We start from the raw sequence: 19913 nt of genomic DNA, 5'->3' as shown, positions 1-19913 counted from the left end.
ATATTATATATATTATATATATATATTCTTGTGTATGTATGTGTATTAAGAGACGCTTAAGCCACTTTTAATTTAAAAGGTGAAAAATTTTCACCCATCATATTTCATTGCTCACCTAGCATATTGGCAAAGATAAAAAAAAAATAATGATTTTCATCTTTTTCTCAATATTACTATATAGGAAGCAATCCACCCCCAAGAGTGTGACCCTGAAAGGTCATGTAAAAAAAACGTAAAGTACCAAGGCCATTCATTATTTTCCTCCAGTTGCTGCAGGCCAGAGCAGACAGTCATTTCCAGCAGAGAGCCCTGCCCGCTGCCTTCCACGCGTGGTGTAGACTCTGGAGATGGCGCCAGCAGGAAAGCGTCCTCGGGGCACGAGTAACACGGTTTCGCAGGTACGCTGTGCGGCTCCTCTCTGCACCAGGGCAGGCGTCCCAGGTCTAACTCTGCCAACCACACAGCCCATCTGCTTTGCTCTGCAGCCTCCCAGCCACCCAGGCCTTCGTTTTTCCAATAATGTGGGCTCATTGATTTCATCTGGCAGGAAAAGAGAGCCAGCATTTCCCCCGGGAAAACTTTTGTCTGTCTTTCTTGTAAATGCTTTCAGAACAGCCTGTTTGTAACCCTCCTCGCAAGCCTCTGAGTGCTCCATTAAAGCTGCCCATTAGCTTTCTGGATCAGAGCGTGGTGGGACCTTGCATGGCCTTGGCAGACATTCTCGAGTGTAATTTCCCTGAAACACTTAGTTCCTGTTCTGCTAGACCTGGCTTTTTGAAGTCTTGAAATTATAGTCATCAACAAAATTGGAAAGGTCAAGGAGCAGAGCTACATCTTTTTAGCTCCCATGGGGACACACTTGCCCACAGCACGTCCTTACTATGTGGTAGAACGTAATGGAGAAATTGTTAATGACTAACCGTGTGCCTGCCACTGTGGTGGGCGTTGTGTGATGAAAAAAAGAGAACAAATACATAAACTTACTCTGCCTGTGGCATCATTATCCTCATTAATCATTTCCTTCTCATAGCAGTCCTGAGAGAACTGGTTCAAAATGATAAATGGCTCGACCGTGGACAGTCGGTGGCAGAGCCAGGTTTAAATTCAATCTCTGTTTCCAAAGTCCAGGTGCTTTGTACACGATCAAGAGGCAGATCTTGTCGATGACTTTGTAGAAAGGTGAAATTTTTGTGAGGAGGTAAGACTGACATACAAGAAACAACTAAAAAACAATTCAAGAGATAGATCCTTGTGTCTTCAGTTACGTCAGCTACAAGTTTTAACAGAGCCCAGTGCTAGTGCTGAGGGGGTGGCTGGGGAGCACTCCAGTATCTGGGGGAGGCTTCCTGTGATGAGGGGGGCGAGACTGAGGGCATCGTGCTGATCCTACGGGCGGGTAATTGATGGATGTTTGAGCAGCCGCGTGGAACTAGTAAAGTGACAGTTTTGGAGATGACCCAGAGTACAGCGCACATCAACTTGGGACGGAGAGCTGGGAGGAAGGAACGTGCGCTGGGGGAAGTTGCAGTAATCTCGACTTCGGAGGACTCCGAGTACTAGTTTTTGCGAGGACCAGCCAGAGCCCCAGGCTCCTTAGCACAAAGCCCAAGGAGTCATTTTAGGTGGTGGCCACAGGGAATAGAGGCTGGCAAGAGAACAACTCTTGCCTCTTCCCCCTTCTCCTACAAACACAGCAGCTTTGCTTTTACCTAATTCCTATACTGTTGTCTGGTGAAAGATGCATTTGAAAAATGGCTACAGTACTTGAAACACTTACACCCCTTTGTTTCCTTTACTCACAGGTAATCATGCTTGGCTCTGTTCCTTTTTTTGTGTTTTGCATGCTGGGGGGACCAAACATTGAGGACACCTTCAAAGTAGCCAAGAGGAGCCTCTAAAAGGATTTTTGCTGGGGAGCAGCCTGGGATGATTTTAGAGCCATCACTGTGGAGACAGAAGAGTAGAGGGGAATCGGAGACGGGGAGTAGCCAGGAGGCTTGCAGGATGGCGAAGGCCTGGTCCAGATTTTGTCCTGTTGCGGTCTCGGTGAACCTTTTTAGAAAACTTAGTTCCTGCCTGCTTTGTTCATGAGCAGAATGATTGAGAGTCTGGCTCAGAAGCCAGACAGGCCTCAGGTCAGATCTGTGCTCTGCCGCCTGCCAGCTCTGTGACCCTGAGCAAATCGGTCTCTCTGAGCCTCAGTCTCCTTGAACGTATTATATTAATAAAGTGGGGATGATTTGATAATAGATCTATCTCAGGGTTGTCATGAAAACTAAATGGGGTAATAATACCTGTAAAATACAAGCAGGGTACCCAGCACAAAATATTAACTATCCCTCTGGCCCCTAGAATTGATTCATAACTCTCATGGTAAGTTAATATTCATACGATTGCTTTGGAGTTTAGCAAATTAAAATTCCGAATAAATATGTGTCTTCTATACTTTTAGGGTATTTTTTAATGTCTTGGGAGTACAGACAGAATTTATGGTAGAATCTCATGAATTGTGGCTAAAAATGGTAATTTATTAACCCACCAGTAAAATATACTGAGAATGAGGCAATACTGGTTTGTCTTTTATTCTGAGGTAAAATTTATATATAGTGAAAGACACAGATGTTAAGTAAACAGCTTGACAAGTTTTCACAAATTACACACCTGGATAACCAACACTCTAGTCAAGACATAGAACATTTCCCTCTCCCAGGAAGTTCTCTTATGTCCCAGTCAGTCTAACCCGATAGGTACCCACTGTTCTGATTTCAGTTATCCTAGGTTAGGTGTGCTTGTTTTTGAACTTCACATAATGGGATCATAGAGTATTTATTACATCTGGCTTTTGTTAGAGCCGGGGTCTCGCTCTGTTGCCCAGGCTGGAGTGCAGTGGTACAATCAGAGCTTACTGCAGCCTTGAACTACTGGGCTCACACAGTCCTCCTGCCTCGGCCTCCTGTGTAGCTGGGACCACAGGCACTCACCACCAAGCCTGGATAAATTTTTTTTATTTTTGTAGAGACAAGGTCTCACTATATTGCCCAGGCTGGTCTCAAACTCCCAGGTTCAAGCGATCCTCCCACCTTGGCCTCCCAAAGTGCCAGGATTATAGGCCTGAGCCACTTCACGTCTGCCTTTTAAAGTTCAGTGCAATGTTTCTGAGATTGAACATGTTGTCCTGTGTATCAGGATTCCAGTCTTTTATAGTCTTTAGTTTGCTGAGTAGTATTCTGCTATATGAATATGACAGTACGTTGACCCAGTGTCACATCGGAGGTGTTTGCAGTTTGAGGCCATTATGAACAAAGCTCCTGTGAACGTTTGTTTTAGTGGGCATATGTTTTCATTTCTCTTGGGTAAATACCTAAGTGTAGACTTTTGAGTCATAGGGTTTAACATATAGGTGGTTGTATCATTTTTATACTCCTACCAGCAATATGAGAATATTAAAATATTCATATGAAAACATGAGAATTCTGGTTGCTCCACATCCTCCCCGACATTTGGTATTGTCGTTCTTTTTAACTGAGCCATTCTAGTAGGTGTGAAGCACTGTCTCGTTTCCCTGATCACTAATGATGTTGAACACCTTGTTAAAGCCTTAATCAGCCTGGGGAAAAAAGCCTATAGTTTGACAAAATCGGAATGCCCCAAGGAAGGAATTCCAGAACAATTCTAGAATGCTCTTCTACCGAAGGGAAACATGTTTTGTAAGATTTGGGCTCCCATAGGATTCTGAGGAGGGTCTAAGAGAGCCGGGATCAGTTTTGATTGGTTGCTGTTTCCGAGATGAGATTAGGGGGGATTAGGAGAACTGGGATTCACGAAGCGTTCAGTACTGACATAGGTATCCTCAGTAGTAAGTGAAGATACCAGAGCATGCTTGGGGCATCGTTAGTGTTGAAGCAATGATCACTCAAAGAGGGGTCTTTATGGCATTTTATCACAGCTGCATGACCTTGGGAGAAACAGCGTTTCCTTGCAACTGGCTTATCTGTGTCCCTTCTCCCCGTCTGATTAATGGTAGGGCTGCTTTAACTCTTCAGACTGAGCTGATTTTCATCCAGTCTGTCCCAGAGAGATTGACCGTTTGTACTCATGATGTACTTGTTGACCATCGTATCTTCTGGTATGAAGTATCTGTTCAAGTCTTTTCCCTAGTTTTTAAAATTGGGTTGTATGTCTTTTTAAAAAATTATTATTGATCTGTAGAAGTTCTTTATATGTTCTGGATGTCCTTTATTGGATATATGTATTGAAAATATTTTCTTCCAGTCTGTGGCTTGCCTTTTCATTTTCTAAGAGTATTTTTTTTAATTGACAGCAAAGTAGCTGGTTATTAATATATATATTTTGAGGCTGGGTGAGGTGGCTCATGCCTGTAATGCCAGAACTTTGGGAGGCCAAGATGGGAAGATCATTTGAGGCCAGGAGTTTGAGAACAGCCTGGGCAACATAGCAAGACCCCATCTCTATTAAAAAAAAATTGAAGATAAATAAATATTCATATATATGTATTTTAAATGAATGAACAGTGTTTTTGATGAGCAGAAGTGTTTGATTATGATAGGGTCCAACTTAACAATTTTTTTTTTGTTATGATTAGTGATTTTAGGGTTCTCCCTAAGAAATATTTGCTACTCCAAGATCTCAAAAGATATTTTCCTAAATTTTCTCTGGAAGCTTTAATAGTTTTAGCATTTACATTTAGGTCTGTGATCATGTCTGTGATCATACAGTTTTTTTTCTGTATATGGTATGAGGGTAAGAGTCAAGTTATTCTTTATATTTACCAGGTTTTTCTAGCATCATCTATTGAAAAGACCTTTTATTCCCCCCGTTGAATTGACTTGGCACCTTTGTTGAAAATCAGTTGGCCATATACGTTTGTATCTATTAATATCTAAGTTTCCTTCTCTTTTCCATTTATTTGTTTATGCCATTATCATATTGTCTTGATTATGGTGTCTTCATAGTAAAATCAGTACTTCAACTTTATTCTTTTTAATGATTGTCTTGGCTATTCTAGTTCTATGCACATTCCCATATTAGAATCAAGTTGCTAGTTGCTACAAATAATCTTTCTGGGATTGCATTGAATCTGGTATATCTCTCCTTTTATTTAGGTTTTCTTTAATTTTTCTCAGCAGTGCTTTGTAATTTTGTGTAGAGATTTTATATGTATTTTGTTAAATTTATTCCTATGATACATTTTTGATGCTATTGTAAATGGAACTATTTTTAAAATTCATTTTCCAGTATATAGAAATATAATTGATACCTTACATACCGTGACTTTCTCAATTCATCTGTTAGTTTTAGTAGTTTCTTTTTAAATAAGTAGATTTGGCTGGGCATGGTACCTTATGCCTCTAATCCTAGCACTTTGGGAGGCCAAGGCAGGAGGATCACTTGAGCCCAGGAGTTTCAGACCAGCCTGGGCAACACAGTGAGACCCCAACTCTACAAAAAATTTAAAAAAATTTTTTTTTAAGTAGCCTGGTATGGTGGCATGCCTGTAGTACCAGCTACTCAGGAGGCTAAGGCAGGAGGACTACTTGAGCCCAGGAGTTTGAGATTTCAATGAGCTATGACAATACTACTATACTCTAGCCCAGGCAACAGAACAAGACATTGTCTCAAAAAAATAAATAGGGCCAGGCACGGTGGCTCACACCTGTAATTCTAGCACTTTGGGAGGCCAACTCAAAAGTCCAAAGTCCAGAGTCTCATCTAAATCAGATATGGGTGAGGCACAATTTTTCCAGGAGCAAATTCCTCCTGCTGTTAGCCCGTGAGATCAAACAAGTTATCTACTTCCAAAATACAGTGGCGGGATAGACATTCCCATTGCAAAGGGGAGAAATGGGCAAGAAAGGAGGGGTAACTGGTCCCAAGTAAGTTCAAAACCCAACAGGGAAGGCAGCATTAAATCTTAAAGCTGGAAAATAATCTCTTTTGACTTTATGTCCTGCTTCCTAGATGCACGGATGTAGGGGTTGGAGCCTCATGCCTGCCGCTCTCCTGGGCTAGAGTTTAACATTAGTGTCTCTATAGTTCTGGTATCTCAGGGGTGGCTTCACTCCCATGGCTCCACTGGGCATTGCCGTAGTAAGGATTCTATGGCAGTTCTGCCCCTGTGGCAGGTTTCTGCCTGAGCCCCCAGGCTATGCAGGACATCCTCTGAAATCTAGAAGGTAGCCATGCTCCCACGGCTCTTGCGTTCTTTGTGCCTGCAGAATTAGTACCACATGGACATCACCAAGGCTCACAGATTGTGTCTTCTGGAGTGGCAGGTTGAGCCCCACTGGAGCCTGCTTGAACTACAGCTGGAGTAGCTGAGGGCGCTGCCCCAAAATGCAAGGAGCAGAGACCCAAGGCAGCTCTGGGTAGCAAGCCCATGGAGGGCACCTCTGGCTCCTCCTCCCCCTAAACCATTCTGCCCTTCTAGAGCTCTGGGTCGGTGATGGGAAGGGCAGCCTCAGAGATCTCTGAAATGCCTTTGGGGTCTTTATCCTCTTGTCTTGGTGAATAGCACCTGGCTTCCTTCTATCCATGTCGATCTCGTTGACAGAGCTTGGACACACCTTAGTATTCTTGCACAAAGATGCTTTTTTACTCTTTCCATGACCAGGCTGTGAATTTTCCAAATCTTTCTGCTCTGCTTCCCTTTTAACTCTAAATTCCATATTTATTTCTTTCCTCTTGCATCTCACTGTATGTGGTTGAAAGTAGCCACACAGCAGCCTGAATACTTTGCTGCTTAGGTACTTCTTCCACCAGATATCCTAATTCATTGTTCTTACGTTCTGCATCCCATAAAGTCTTAGGGCCTGGACACAATTCAGCCAAGGTCTTTGCTACTTTATAACAAGGATGGCTTTTACTCCAGTTTCCGGTACCTTGTTCCTCAGTTCTGTCTGAGACCTCATCAGAATGGCCCTTACTGGCCATTTTTCTTTTCTTTTTTAATTTATAAAGAACACAAATGTAACTTCTCATAGTTCTAGAGGCTGGGAATTTCAAGATCAAGGAACTGGCATGTTTGGTCTGTTGAGGGCTGCTCTCTGCTTCCAAGGTGGTGCCATATTGCTGTGCCCTCCAGAGGGAAGAAATGCCGTGTCCTCACATGGCAGAAGGGGAAAAGGGGACCTTCCATTTTTCTACCAACATTCTGGTCATGATCACTTAAGTAATCTCTACGGAGATTTAGGCTTTTTTTAAAGTTCTTTTCTTTTGAGCTCTTACCAGAATCACCTTTAATGCTCGGTTCACTACATGTTTCGTTTTTTGGTTTTTGCCTTTTGTCTTTTTGAGGCAGGGTCTTGCTCTGTTGCCCAGACTAGAGTGCAGTGGTCTCATCATAGCTCACAGCAACCTCAAACTCCTGGGCTCAAGCAAGTCTCCTGCCTCAGCCTTCCCAGTAGCTGGGACTATAGGTACGTGTGACCACACCCAGCTAATTTTTTTTTTTTTTTTTAATAGAGGCAAGGTCATGCTACGTTGCTCAGGTTGGTCTTGAACTCCTGGCCTCCAGCAATCCTGTCACCTCAGCTTCCCAGAGTGCTGGGATTACAGATGTGAGCCACTGCACCCAGCACGATTGTAACCATTTTACTGCCTATGTGTATCGTAGAACATCATGCTATAAACCTCAAATTTACACAATAAAATTTCCTTTCTTAAAAATTGCATAAACAATTATGTACAAATAAAGATAGTCTTACTCTCACCTTTCTGACCTGTAGGCTTTTTTTTTCTCACTCTGTTGCCCGGGCTAGAGTGAGTGCCGTGGCGTCAGCCTAGCTCACAGCAACCTCAAACTCCTGGGCTCAAGCGATCCTCCTGTCTCAGCCTCCCGAGTAGCTGGGACTACAGGCATGCACCACCATGCCCGGCTAATTTTTTCTATATATATTTTTAGCTGTCCATATAATTCTTTCTATTTTTAGTAGAGATGGGGTCTCGCTCTTGCTCAGGCTGGTCTCGAACTCCTGAGCTCAAACGATCTGCCCACCTCGGCCTCCCAGAGTGCTAGGATTACAGGCGTGAGCCACCGCGCCCGGCCTGACCTGTATGCTTTTTTCCCCCTCCTTATTGCACTAGCTATACGGTGCTGAGTAGAAATGGTAAGAGTATACATAAGTGTGTTTTTCTCAGTCTTACGGGGAAAGCAGAAGTGTTCAATGTTTCACCATTGAATATGTTAGCTGTATTTATTTAATATTAGAAAAGCTTTATTAGATTGAGAATGTTCTTTTCTATTCTTGGTTTATTCAGAGTTTTTATTGTGAATGGTGAATTTTGCCAAGTGCGTTTTCTGCATTTATTGAGATGATCATATGGTTTTCCTGATTTTCGAATGTTCAATCAACCTTGTATTCCTGAGATAAACTACACCTGGTCATGATGTATTATTTGTTTTACATATTACTGATTTTTGATCTGTTAATGTTAAGGATTTAAATATATATATTTTCATGAGCGATATTGATCTGTAGTTCTCTTGTAATGTTTTGTCTTTATTTTTAGAAAGATTCTTTGTAAGATTTGTATTTCTTATTTAAATTTTTGATGGAATTTGCTGGTGAAATCTGGGCCCAGAGTTTTCTTTATGGGAAGGATTTTGATTATGGATGTAATTTTGTAAATAGATACAGTACTACTAAGAATTTCTATTTCTTTTTGCATCAGTTTTGGTAAACTGTTTTGCACGGATGTATTATCTCTTTTTCTTTTGACTAGTCTTGATGGATTATCACTTTTTTATAAAAAAACGATTTTTTGCTTTGCTTATTTTCTTGTTTATTTTTCATTAATTGATTTTAACTTTTTTTTCTTCTTTCTACTTTGGATTTAATTTGCTTTCCTTTTCTACCTCCTTAAGGTAGAAGCACAGATCGTCATTTTTTGTTGTTGTTGTTAGATTATCAATTTTAAATCTACGCTATAAGATTTCTTTCTAGTTTAGCTTCATCCCACAAATTCTGATATGTTTTATTTTCATCATCATTCAACTAAAAATACAGTCTAATTTCCCTTGAGACTTCTTCTTGGACATATGGTTTATTTAGAAGTGTGTTGATAATGTCCAAATATTTACGGAATTTTCTTGATATATTACTACTTTTAATTTCCAATTTACTTCCACTGTGACCAGAGAATATACTTTGTATAACTTCAGTTTTTGAAATGTATTGACGTTTATTTTATGGCCCAGTATGTATGGCCTGTCTTGGTAAATATTCCATGTGTACCAGGATGTAGGGCCAGGTGCAATGGCCCACACCTGTAATCCTATTACTTCAGGAGGCCGAGGCAGGAGGATTGTCTTGAGCTCAGGAGTTTGGGTCTGAGCAAGAGTAAGACCCCTGTCTCTACAAAAAATAGGAAAAATTAGCTGGGCATGGTGGCATGTGCCTGTAGTCCCAGCTACTTAGGAGGCTGAGGCAGGAGGATTGCTTGAGCCCAGGAGTATGAGGTTACATTGAGCTAATATGATACCACTGCACTCTATCCCAGACGGAGTGAGACCCTGTCTCCAAAAAAGGGAAAAAAAAAGAATGTTTATACTAGAGTTGATGGGTGTAATATTCTATAAATATCTATTATGTTATATATAAAAATATCTATTGGTTGATAGTCATCTTCAAATTTTCTATATCCTTACAGATTTTTTTGTTTGTTTGTTTACTTGTTTATCAATTACTAGAGAGCAGTGCTAAAGACCTCCAACTATGATTGTGGATTTGTCTATTTCTTTTAGTAATACTGTCAGTTTAGCTTTATATGTTTGGAAGCTTTGTTACTTGGACATACACATTTAGGATTCCTAATGAATTGCCCCTTTTATTGTTTTGAAATGAACGTATTTATTTTTGGTAACATTTCTTTTCTCACAGTCTATTTTGACTTATATTAATATATCTCATCAGCTTTTTTATGTTGATTGTGTGTTTTCCCTCTCTTTTACTTCCCCATTCTTTTACTTGCAATTTATCCTGAAATTATTCATATTTTATAAAGCATATTTCCTGTAAACAACATATAGTTGCATCTTAATTTTTTGTCGTCTGACAATCTGTGCCTTTTATTTGGAGTGTTTGGTTCATTTATATTTAATGCAATCCCTGATATGATTGGGCTAAAATCTACATCTGGTTTTTGTTTCTTCTTCCTTTTCTGTCTTGTTTAGGGTTCACTTAAAATTTTTTAGTATTCCATTTTACTTCGTACATTAACTTTTTACCTGTGTATCATTTGTAGTTTTAAAGTTGCTGTTCCTGGGATTACAATATGCATCCTTAACTCACTATAGTTCTATTTAGAATTAATATACCATTGCATATTTAATGCAAGAACATAAAAACAGTAAAATTCCATTTCTTCCCCATCCTTGATAATATTTGTTATCATATATTTTATGTCTGTAATACATATATTTTACCCCAAAATACAATGTTATTTTTGCTTTAAGCAATCAATATTCTTTTTGAAAATTAAGAGAAGAAAAAAATACAGTCTTTTGTTTACCCAGATATTTTCCGTTTCCAGTATTCTTTGTGTCTTCCTGTGAATTTGAGTTGTCATCTGTATCATTTCCCTTCAGACTGAAGAAAATCTTTTATCATTTCTTTACTACAGGTCAACTGGGGATGGATGATCTTAGCTTTTGCTTATGGTCTGGCCACTCTGGCTGGGCCAGAACTCCGTCTCCCAGCTCTGTCCAACCTCTGCTATCTCTGTTCGACTCTTAGACCCGCAGCAGTCAGTCTGCTGGGCCTCAGGGAGTCAGCATATGCAGCTCTCATCTGAGACTTGGGGTAACCTCAGTAAAATTCTGGATATTCCCCTCTGCTTAACCCCCTCCTTTGCAGTGCGTGGCCCCTACATCCCAGCCCCTTCAGCGTCCTGAACTGCAGTCTTTGCCTCCTCAGCTCAGTGGGATTAGTGTGCTCTGCTTGGCCTCCCTCCCTCCCTCTCGCTGTCCAGAGAGTACTGCCACACAGAAAGCACTCACCTCGCGTGTTTCCCATCTCTCAAGCAGCAGAATCTACATTGCCTGTGACATCACCTGGAAACAGTTGCCACGTATATTTTGTCTAGTTCTGTAATGTATGGCTGGAGGGCAAGTCCAGGACCTGTGACTCTGTCATAGCTGGAAGTCAAATTCTTTGTTTTTGAGTGATGTGTCTCATGTGTCAAATGCCAGAGGAGCAAAATCCTCCAGCGCCAAGCTTTGGTCCTCCTGGCTTTGCCGATATGTAGCCCTTAGTGGCTGTTGATCAGTCGTCCCCGCGGTGCTTTTGCAGGATTTGATGTCATTAATGGTGAGCAGGTAGGCCTAGGCCTAGGCAGAGGTGACAAAGCAGTGGTTCCCAAACCTATCTACCTGTCTAATTCACTTGGAACACAGGTTTATAATTCTGTTTCCTGGGGCCCATCCAGACCTGCTCAGTCAGCCTTAGAGGCTGGCCCTTGTTTTTACTTTCTTTTTTCTCTTTTTAAATTGTTTTTGGCCATTTCCACTCAGGGGAAGGCCCTTGTTTTTTAAGTAAGGATTGGCGTAGAAGCAGCCTGGCTGGACAGCATGCTGCACTGGGTAGGCTTTATTAATAGACGATCCCCGATCAGTGGTGTTAATCTGATGTCGAATGAAGGAAGAACTAGGGTCTCAGAGGTTGATGGGTTTTTGGTTCTTAGCTGCTTTCTTTCCCTTTCTCTTTCCTTTCTCCCTCGTCTAAGCTCATTGCCTCTGACAAAATAGCACAGTATAAGAGAAAAAACCCAATTATTTGGAACTTTTCATTCCACTGGCATTGTTTTGTTTGTTTTAGGTGCTTTACACATTTTTCTTTTTCTTTCTTCTAGGGAGATGTTAGAGAAGCAAGTATTTGCTATCTGGTGGCAGAAGATGTTTGTGCATCGAGAAGACCGTTTGGCGGGGAGAATGGTAAATGGCTGTCCCCGAGCACGTACCCAGAGGGGCAGGGCCTGTGCAAGCCCTTGCACTCGTTCGTCCCTCCTCACGAAGTCGCGCAGAACCCAGACCCGCACTGAAGGGCTTCTGCCTGGGACTCGGGAGGCAGAGGCAGGCCCTGGGGCACCTGTGTCCTGTGTCCATGGAGTTCATGGATGGCTTCTGGGCCAGACCCCTCCTGAATGTTCATTTCTTTTGCCTTGATCACTATTCATGGCCTGTAGATTCTTTCCTGGCTTCTGAACCCTCCTTCTACTTGACTTCCTCTTCTGTTCTCTGCCTCCCACCCTGCCTCAGGCCATCCTTCACGCAGAGCGGCAGCTTCTGCGTAGGTCGTGGTCCACGTGGTGCCAGCAGACAGCAGCACGTCACCAGGAGCGGGAGCGGCAAAGAGTGGCCTGTGCCCACCACTGCCACAGGAGGCTCAGGAAGGCCTTCTGCATCTGGAGGGGAGGTGCCCAAGGGCTCAGAACAGAGTAAGTGGCCAGTTCTTGCCTCAAAATTCCTTCCCACCCCAGGCCAGCTTTGACTGTCAGCCTGTCACCAAGTGCCTGTCCAGAGGTTGCATTAGCAGAGAATGTGGTTGTAAGCGCTAGAAATTCAACCTGAAAGAGTCTAAGCAAAACCAGGCTGCGGCGACAGGATCTTGGGATACCTCATGGAGCTCCCAGTCACAGGAACTTGGGTGGGGACAGAAGTGCTCTGTGGATTCCAGAGGTTCTGTCCATCGGCTATATCCTGCTTACTAACTGGGGCCCATTTGAAAGGACCACGGCCAGGGAATAGACCGGCGGGCCCATGTTGGGATAGTTGACCGTGCTGGGACCAGCAGCTGTGGCCAGTGGGCAGGTCATGGTTACAGGGGGCGGGGCAGACAGCCTGTGTGTCTACTGCTTTGCAACCTTTCTGTACCCACCGTGTTCGGAGGATCTCACTCCCTCACAAACTCTGGCCACAGCTGACCGCCTCCCCAGACAGAGGCTCCAGCACAAGTGTGCTTCAGTGGTGCTTGCGGCCCTGTGAAGTTGTAGGCAAAGACTTGGTTATATGCGCACTTTTCTGGGAGAGAGCACAGGTCCTTTGGCAGCTCTTCAGAGAGGGTCTTGACTCCCCCCAGACTTAACAACCAGGTGGGGCCCAGGGACAGCAGCCTCGCTGGGTCTGGGCTGCAGCGCTGAGCCCGCCGTCTCCCCGCAGGAGGATGGGCAGGGCGCAGGCGGCAGGGTTCCGCTCGGCACGGCTCCTGCGTTGGGCCTGGACCCGGTGGAGGGAGGTAAGGCTTTGGCGCGGATGCCATCCGGGGGGTGGCTTTTGGACAGGTGGGGCTGTGTGTCAGCATGACTCCGAGCGGACATGGGCCACTCAGCCATCCCTGGGAAACACTTGCCTCTGAGCTGGAGACCAGGAAGCTAATGAGGAAGTATTAACTCGGTTTTGTGAAATGATTGGCTCCGAATTCTTTTAGGGGCGAGGCTGTTCTTGTCTGAACTTACTGAATCTAAAATTCCTGGTTTACAGGAATCCTACTGGGGGTAAAAAAAAAGGTTGATGATGACGTTCATTGAGCATTTACCATAAATGAGGCACTTGCCTCATGTGATCCTCACGAGACCCCTGAGCAGTGGGCGTGTGTGGATGAGGACGCTGAGGCTCAGGGAGGTTAAGCACCACAGCTCACGCAGACGCAGTGTAGGCGGAGGCACAGCGGGAAGCCACCCCCACCCCAGCCCCCAGCGCTGTGTCTCCTCTGTCCCCAGTGCCTGGCCCTGCGGGGAGCCGAGCGACAGAAGCTGGTGCTAGCAGACCTGCGTCGCCAGCACCGCTTGCTGCACAGGGCGCTGCGGACCTGGGTGGTAGGAGCCGCTTCTTCCCTCTGGAACTTGCTGTCGGGGCAGGGGAGGTTTCTGGAGACTTTGTTTCCCTTCCCTGTCCCTCCTACCTACCCCTCTCCGAGTAATCAGACAGGCCTCAGATCGAGCAAGTGTCCCACACGGTGGCCACAGGTGTCTCTGGTCCTTGCTCAGCAGAATGAAAACAGTGCTGTCCGTGGGTCCTTGGTCAGGAGCCCAGTGGTCTGGGTTATTCGGGCAGGGCCTGGCGAGACAGTCTTCTCCCTGCTGTCGGGGAGGGTCTGCTGGCCTTGGGACCGGGGGCCTTGGCCTTTCCCCGCTCTTTGTTAAGTGCTCTGGGCACGGCAGCCCCTGGTGTAAAACACCTGGACAGGGAGAAGTGTGGGCCCAGGGGCGGCCTCCAGTCCTCCTCGTCCCCCACAGACGTACCAGGGCAGGGTGCGGAGTGTCCTACAGGAGGTGGCAGCCAGGGAGAGCCAGCACGACAGGCAGCTGCTGCGGTGAGTCTCCCACGTGTCTCCCGGGCCCAGGCTGAGCAATGAGGAACAGACCAGACCCCGGGTTTTGGGGAGTCCTGCTTAGGGCCAGGTGGGGGACAGGCCCGCTGCCTCATACTGCTCATGCCTTGATTTTGGCTTCTCCGCGGCAAGCACGTCACTCACTGTTCACCTCAGCTTGTCTTAAACCTCTGCTGTGTGCAGGGCGGGGCCTTGGAAAGCAGCTGGGCTGGGCGCCTGCGAGGCCGCTGGCCTTGCCCCTCTGGGCACCTTCGCCTCCCTGCCGCACACCTGCTCACGGCAGCGTCTCACCTCCTCTCCCGCTCCGGAGGCTGTGGCAGCTTCCTTTCCTGTCAGTTCGCGGGCAGTCCCCGTCCGTCACTGGCTCTCCAGAGTCACCTCTAAGCCCTGTAGGACCGTCGGCATCTCTCCCCCTGGCGGGCGCCGCACAGCCCCCTGCAGCCCTTCCCCGCGAGCTCCAAACTCGCCCCTTCCCGGGAGGCCTCCGCGTTTCTTTTCCTTCCTTTGTGTTTCTTCAGCACATGCAATTCCATGCAGCCTGTGGGCAGTGGGCCTCAGGGACTTCCAACGCCTCCATCCCTCCTCTGGGTCCCCTAAAGCCCCATCCAGCTTTTCAGATGATGGAATAAGAAAGGGGCACTCCCTGGGCTAACTCAGCCGCAGGCCCAGGCGCCCACCCTCGGTGTCCCTGTCTCTCCGGGCTTCTCTCATCACAGCGTGAGCCACCTGTGCTGTCGCCGCCCGGCTACGCCGTGTCTCCCCACGGCACATCCACTCCCGAGGATCTGGGGTTTGGCCCCAGGCACGGCGGTGTCCCTCGTGCTCACCCGGTGCCCGGCGCCGGGCAGCTGCCCAGTAGCCATTTGTTGGACGTAGACGCCGGTGTCAATGTCAACACGGGTGTCGGCGAAGCAGATGTGCTTAGACATAGATGGGCCCTGCCTGGGCCTGGGGGAGGAACTAGGACTCGCCCACAGAGCCTCCCGTCTCTCTCCATCCTGGTGGCGTCCGCCCTCACCTGCCCGTGCACCCGCAGGGGTGCGTTGCGTCGCTGGAGGGAGAACACTGTGGCCCGTGTGGATGAAGCCAGGAAAACCTCCCAAGCGAGTGCTCACTACAGAAGGACCGTGTGTGCCAAGGTGAGGCGCAGGGAGGCAGGCTGGGCACCGGGAGGGCTGGGACGGTGCTCTGGTGAGGGCGTGGCGTGGCGGGTGGTGCACGTGGACATACAGCCCTGTGGGCAGGTGTTTGGTTTTTTTTACTGAATTATGAACCAACATGTGTTCACATGAAAACATGGCACGCAGTGAGGGAACTAGTTCTTATCAGCACCAGTGTCTTCTACGCACACGGACCTGTCCAGTGTGACGAACTGTGTAAGTCTTTGAGCTTCAGTCTCCTTGTCTGCAAAGAGGATGCTCGCTCCTGCCCAGCCGCCTCGCGGGTTCTGTGGCCGCGGTGGCTTTCTGAAAGGCACAGAGCCTCCTGGGAACGTTAGGTCCTTGGTCATCTTCAGTGGGAAATGTCCCCAAACCCCACCACCCCATTCCCTTGACTGGGATGGTTGTGGGGATGTGCCACATGGCAGGACTGGTCCCATGCGCTGGGGACAGGGGAATGGCAGGGTGTGGCTGGGGGAAGAAAACGTGGGGGAAGAAAGGGGAAGAAATGAAGTAACACAGGTAGTTCCTGAACCTGGGGTGTTCTAGCAGAAAGCGGTTTGCTGGGAGCCCTGAGCAGCAAAGGTTCACCTCCTGGAAGGCCGCCTGCCAACCTTGAAGCTTCCAGTGGAGGAGGAACAATTGCATCTGGTCAAGGCCCGGTCTGTTCTCGGGAAAACCCCAAAGCCTCCGCTGTCCTGGAAGGAAGAGGACAGGAGTCTTTGCTTGATTTCGAAGACTCGAAGGGAGGAGGCATTTTTGTTGGGAACGGAGTTCATAGCTGTTTGAGGAGCAGGCACCGGGTTTCCCCTGGCTGCCTGACTTCTTTTTAAAGTTTTTAAGTGTCTTATTTTTGTGATTTCTTGTCTTCTTTTCTTTTTTCTTCTCTCTCTCTCTCTTTTTTTTTTTGTAGAGATGGGGTCTCACTATGTTGCCCAGGCTGGTCTTGACTTCCTGGGCTCAAGCAATCCTCCCACTTCTGCCTCCCAAAGTGCTGGGATTACAGGCATGAGCCACCAGACCCAGCCTTGTTTTTGTGATTTTGTCTGTTACCGCTCATAGTTATCTCCTATACCAGAGTACATACAGTGCATGTATTCCACTTAACAAATAATAATAGAATCAAAGCCCACATAATGACAATTTCCTTAAGGCACAGTGTGAAGTTTAAGTCCTGGTAGAGAAGTCCCAGTGCCAGAGATACTGAGTCTCCTGTGCGGGGACTGGGGCTCCCCCATTGCCCGGTGGTCCGCGTGGGTGGCGGGTGTTTCCTGGAACGTCAACCCCTCAGCCTCACCTCACATGGAGCCGCCGTCACAGACCTGGGGTGTCCTGGAAATCAGGGGGTGTAGTGACCTGTGCCCTGCTCGTGGCCCGCCCGTAGGTCCTGGTCCAGTGGCGGGAAACTGCTTCGGTGCAGATTTATTACCGGCAGCAGGAGGATTGCGCCGTCAGGGAGGCCCGGAAGGTGCTGGACAGGGGTAAGCTGGGCCTCGGAAGCGAGTGGTTGGGGAGGAGACCGTGAAGACATGGCCGTCTGGGATCCCCATGCTCCCCCGCGGTCTCTGTCTCCTCCTTATGTGGCCAGTTCCCTAGGGCTGCCACGACAAAGACTGTTCTCTCAGTTCTGGAGGCCAGAAGTCCAAAGTCAAGGTGTGGGCAGGGCCGTGCTCCCCTCAGAGGCTCCAGGGGAGGGAGGATCCTTCCTCGCCACTTCCAGTTCGTTGCTGGCGATGCTCGGCTTTCTTGGGCTTGTAGACACATCACTCACTCCAAGCTCTGCCTCCGTCTTCACAAGCCAAGCCGTTCTCTTCCTGTGTCCCTGGATCCCCTCTTACAAGGACCCACCCTCCTTCAGTAGCACAGCGTCCTGACTGCGTCTGCACTGAGCCTGCGTCCACACTCCCAGGTTCCAGGAAGGACAGGAATGAGCTGGGGGAGGGGGCACTGTTCAATCCAGTTCCCAACTGACTGCCAAGCACTTTATGTTAAAATGAAAGGCCAAGGCTTGAGAACTATGGAGAAATTAAGGAAAGAACCTGGAATGGAGGAGTCCGGGTGGTTGGGGAGGGGGCATTGATGGGAAAGGCCTTGGTCCTTGTCAGCCCCTGTCGTGGTAAAGTCCTGCTTCCTTGCATGGCGGGGCCCCTGTATGTTCAGAGAGCAGACACTTGCCCAGTCGGCCTCAGGAAGCCCCCTACCCGCTGTGTAAACATCTTTGAAAAGACGGTAGGGAACGGGAGTCGGTGCCTCTGCTCACAAGGTGCAAACACGCCAGAGACCCAGGGGGTGGGGTGGGGGGGGTCTCCTACCACAGCCTGGGGCCCCCGGCGGGGGGATTGCAACATTCTGCAGGGGACGGCTCACATTTAGAACCAAGGAAAGTGAAAACAAATGGTTTGGATATGGTTTGACTATAGAGAAAATCGAGTTGTTAAACTGACAGAGTTTATTCTAGGACAAAAATTAGTCGGCTTTGGTTTGGTTCTGACTCGAGCGTGTGTGTTGATGAACACACATCGTCCCGACGTCCATCCTGCCTGCTCCACCTCGAACGTGCCCCTGGCTCCTCGCTGCTCCTCAGCTCGGACGAGCGCAGTGTTTCTGGCTCACGCCTGAGAGAGAAGCCGCAGGGGTGTCCCACCCCTTGGCCTGTGTTCGGGCAGAGCCTCTGCAGCTGGCACTGCAGGGGCTCCTGGCCAGTGCGGGGCAGCTGCCTTGAAGGTCAAGTGCCCGCTCCTGGCCACGGGGGTAGGTTAGAGGTGACAGGTTTGAGGTTCAGCCTGAAACTGCTTCTCTGTCAAGGACTCTTCCTCAGAAGGGGTGGTGGCACGTGGCAGGCCTGGGATTGCCGTGTCCATGACAGATGGTCCAAGGGACTCTGGAGACAGGGTGGCAAGACACCGTGCACACAGTAGGTGCACACACACCTGGGGAATGGTTTCTTGGCTTACGTTAAGGCGTCAGAGTCTCAGGCACACCTTGGCAGTCCAAGAGCTGCCTCCTCCTCTAAACTCCAGCTCAGGTGAGAGGCCCCTTTCTCCCTCAGAGGAGGGTCTTCGTGTGCCCGGCAGCATCTTGCACGTGGCTCTGCAGGGCCCCCGTGGCACGCCCGTGGTGGCTGTGGACAGGCTGGTGGCTCCAGGAGGGCCCTTGGGGAGCATAACAGTACATAGCAGATCTGGTTCCTGGCCCCCGGGCAGTCACAGTCGCTGAAGGTGGCCAGAGCTGTCCTTAGAGAGTGGCCACCAAGTGGAGGCCGGACACCCCCACTCCGTCCCCACACAACCTTCTCCGCTGCCTGAACATTCACCGTGACCGGGTCGCCCGTGGGATCCCACGGAAGGGCAGACTCTGGCTTGGATCTGCCGCAGGCCGTCTCCGGACCTGGTTTCGGCGCTGGCGGGACGGCAGCCGGAGGGCGGCGCGGCAGAGAGTCCGGCTGGAGAGGGCAGCACGGCACCACCGCCGGCAGCTGCTGCTGGGGGCCGTGGCCCGATGGAAGACGCACCACCTGGGCTGTGTCAGGAAAAGGGTGAGGCAGGTGGCGGCAGCTGCCCAGGTTTCCCCGTATGGCATGGGGTGTCCGGGCCAGGAGACACCTCTGCGGAAGGGGTCTCCCCTGACAGCACTCGGGGCAGCTGCTGCGGGTGGTGGGTGGCTTGGGTCCTGCCGGAACAAAGCTGCCGGAGCCTTTCTGGGTGTTCACTGGAGACGGGGGTAGCCAGCCTCAGAATCGGGTCTCCTGGGGAAGATGGCTCAGCAGAGAAGCCTGGTTCACGCTGACCCACGGCTTGTCAGAGCCGTCCAGACACCCCTGCAGGTGCCGGAGGCCCATGGCCTCACCCGGGACTCCTGGCATTGGGAGGACGATCCACTTAGGCCGGGAGCCTTACCCTGCGGCTGTCCCCAAGCAATCCGGGTTAGACACTCACCCTGGTGACGGGACCTGGGGTCCCCGACTGCAGTCTGGGACGCAGCTCCCCGTGCCCTTGCTCTCTCCCCAGCTCCTGCAGCGCCAGGGCACCCGGCTCCTGGCACAGAGACTCTGCCGGGCCTGCTTCCACCAGTGGAGACAGCAGGTGGGAGTCCCCGAGCTGTCCCTTCCCCGCTTCCCTCCCGCTGGCTCCTGAGGCCGAGGCTGTGGGTGACCTTCAGCCCACACATCTAGTTCAGTATTGTTCATGTCACCCTGTCCCCGGGCACTTCCCAGCTTCCTCCCATCTGCGACCTGTACAAGGCCAGTCACTTCCGTGCCCAGTGTAGCTTTCTACGGTGTCATGTTAAAAAAAAATACATCAGTGTAATATCCAAAAATTAATATGAAATCCATGTTATGTTTTTGCCGAGGTCTTGATAAAAAGGCTGGGGGATGGCGCGCATCATGCACGGCCGCGCCCTGGGCCCA

The 19913-nt window shown here is 48.5% G+C and overlaps 1 protein-coding gene across 4 annotated transcripts in view; it reads left to right on the top strand.

The window, feature by feature from the left end:
- SFI1 (SFI1 centrin binding protein) overlaps positions 1-19913 on the top strand; it is a 62655-nt gene that overhangs the window by 37883 nt on the left and 4859 nt on the right. For 3 of the 4 annotated variants that reach the window (XM_069497563.1, XM_069497562.1, XM_069497561.1), the window contains 10 exons: positions 268-398; positions 11869-11950; positions 12275-12453; positions 13175-13250; positions 13735-13830; positions 14251-14327; positions 15382-15484; positions 16890-16986; positions 18880-19040; positions 19513-19587. In XM_069497563.1, the coding sequence (XP_069353664.1) occupies positions 268-398; positions 11869-11950; positions 12275-12453; positions 13175-13250; positions 13735-13830; positions 14251-14327; positions 15382-15484; positions 16890-16986; positions 18880-19040; positions 19513-19587 (1077 nt within the window). The remainder of the gene's footprint in view (positions 1-267; positions 399-11868; positions 11951-12274; positions 12454-13174; positions 13251-13734; positions 13831-14250; positions 14328-15381; positions 15485-16889; positions 16987-18879; positions 19041-19512; positions 19588-19913) is intronic. The other variant, XM_069497566.1, reaches the window with a different exon arrangement.

The sequence above is a fragment of the Eulemur rufifrons genome, chromosome 21 (genome assembly GCF_041146395.1).
Source record: "Eulemur rufifrons isolate Redbay chromosome 21, OSU_ERuf_1, whole genome shotgun sequence".
Classification (NCBI taxonomy): Eukaryota; Metazoa; Chordata; class Mammalia; order Primates; family Lemuridae; genus Eulemur; species Eulemur rufifrons.
Note: the sequence above shows the minus strand (reverse complement) of the source record. Positions and strands in the feature narration are given on the sequence as shown.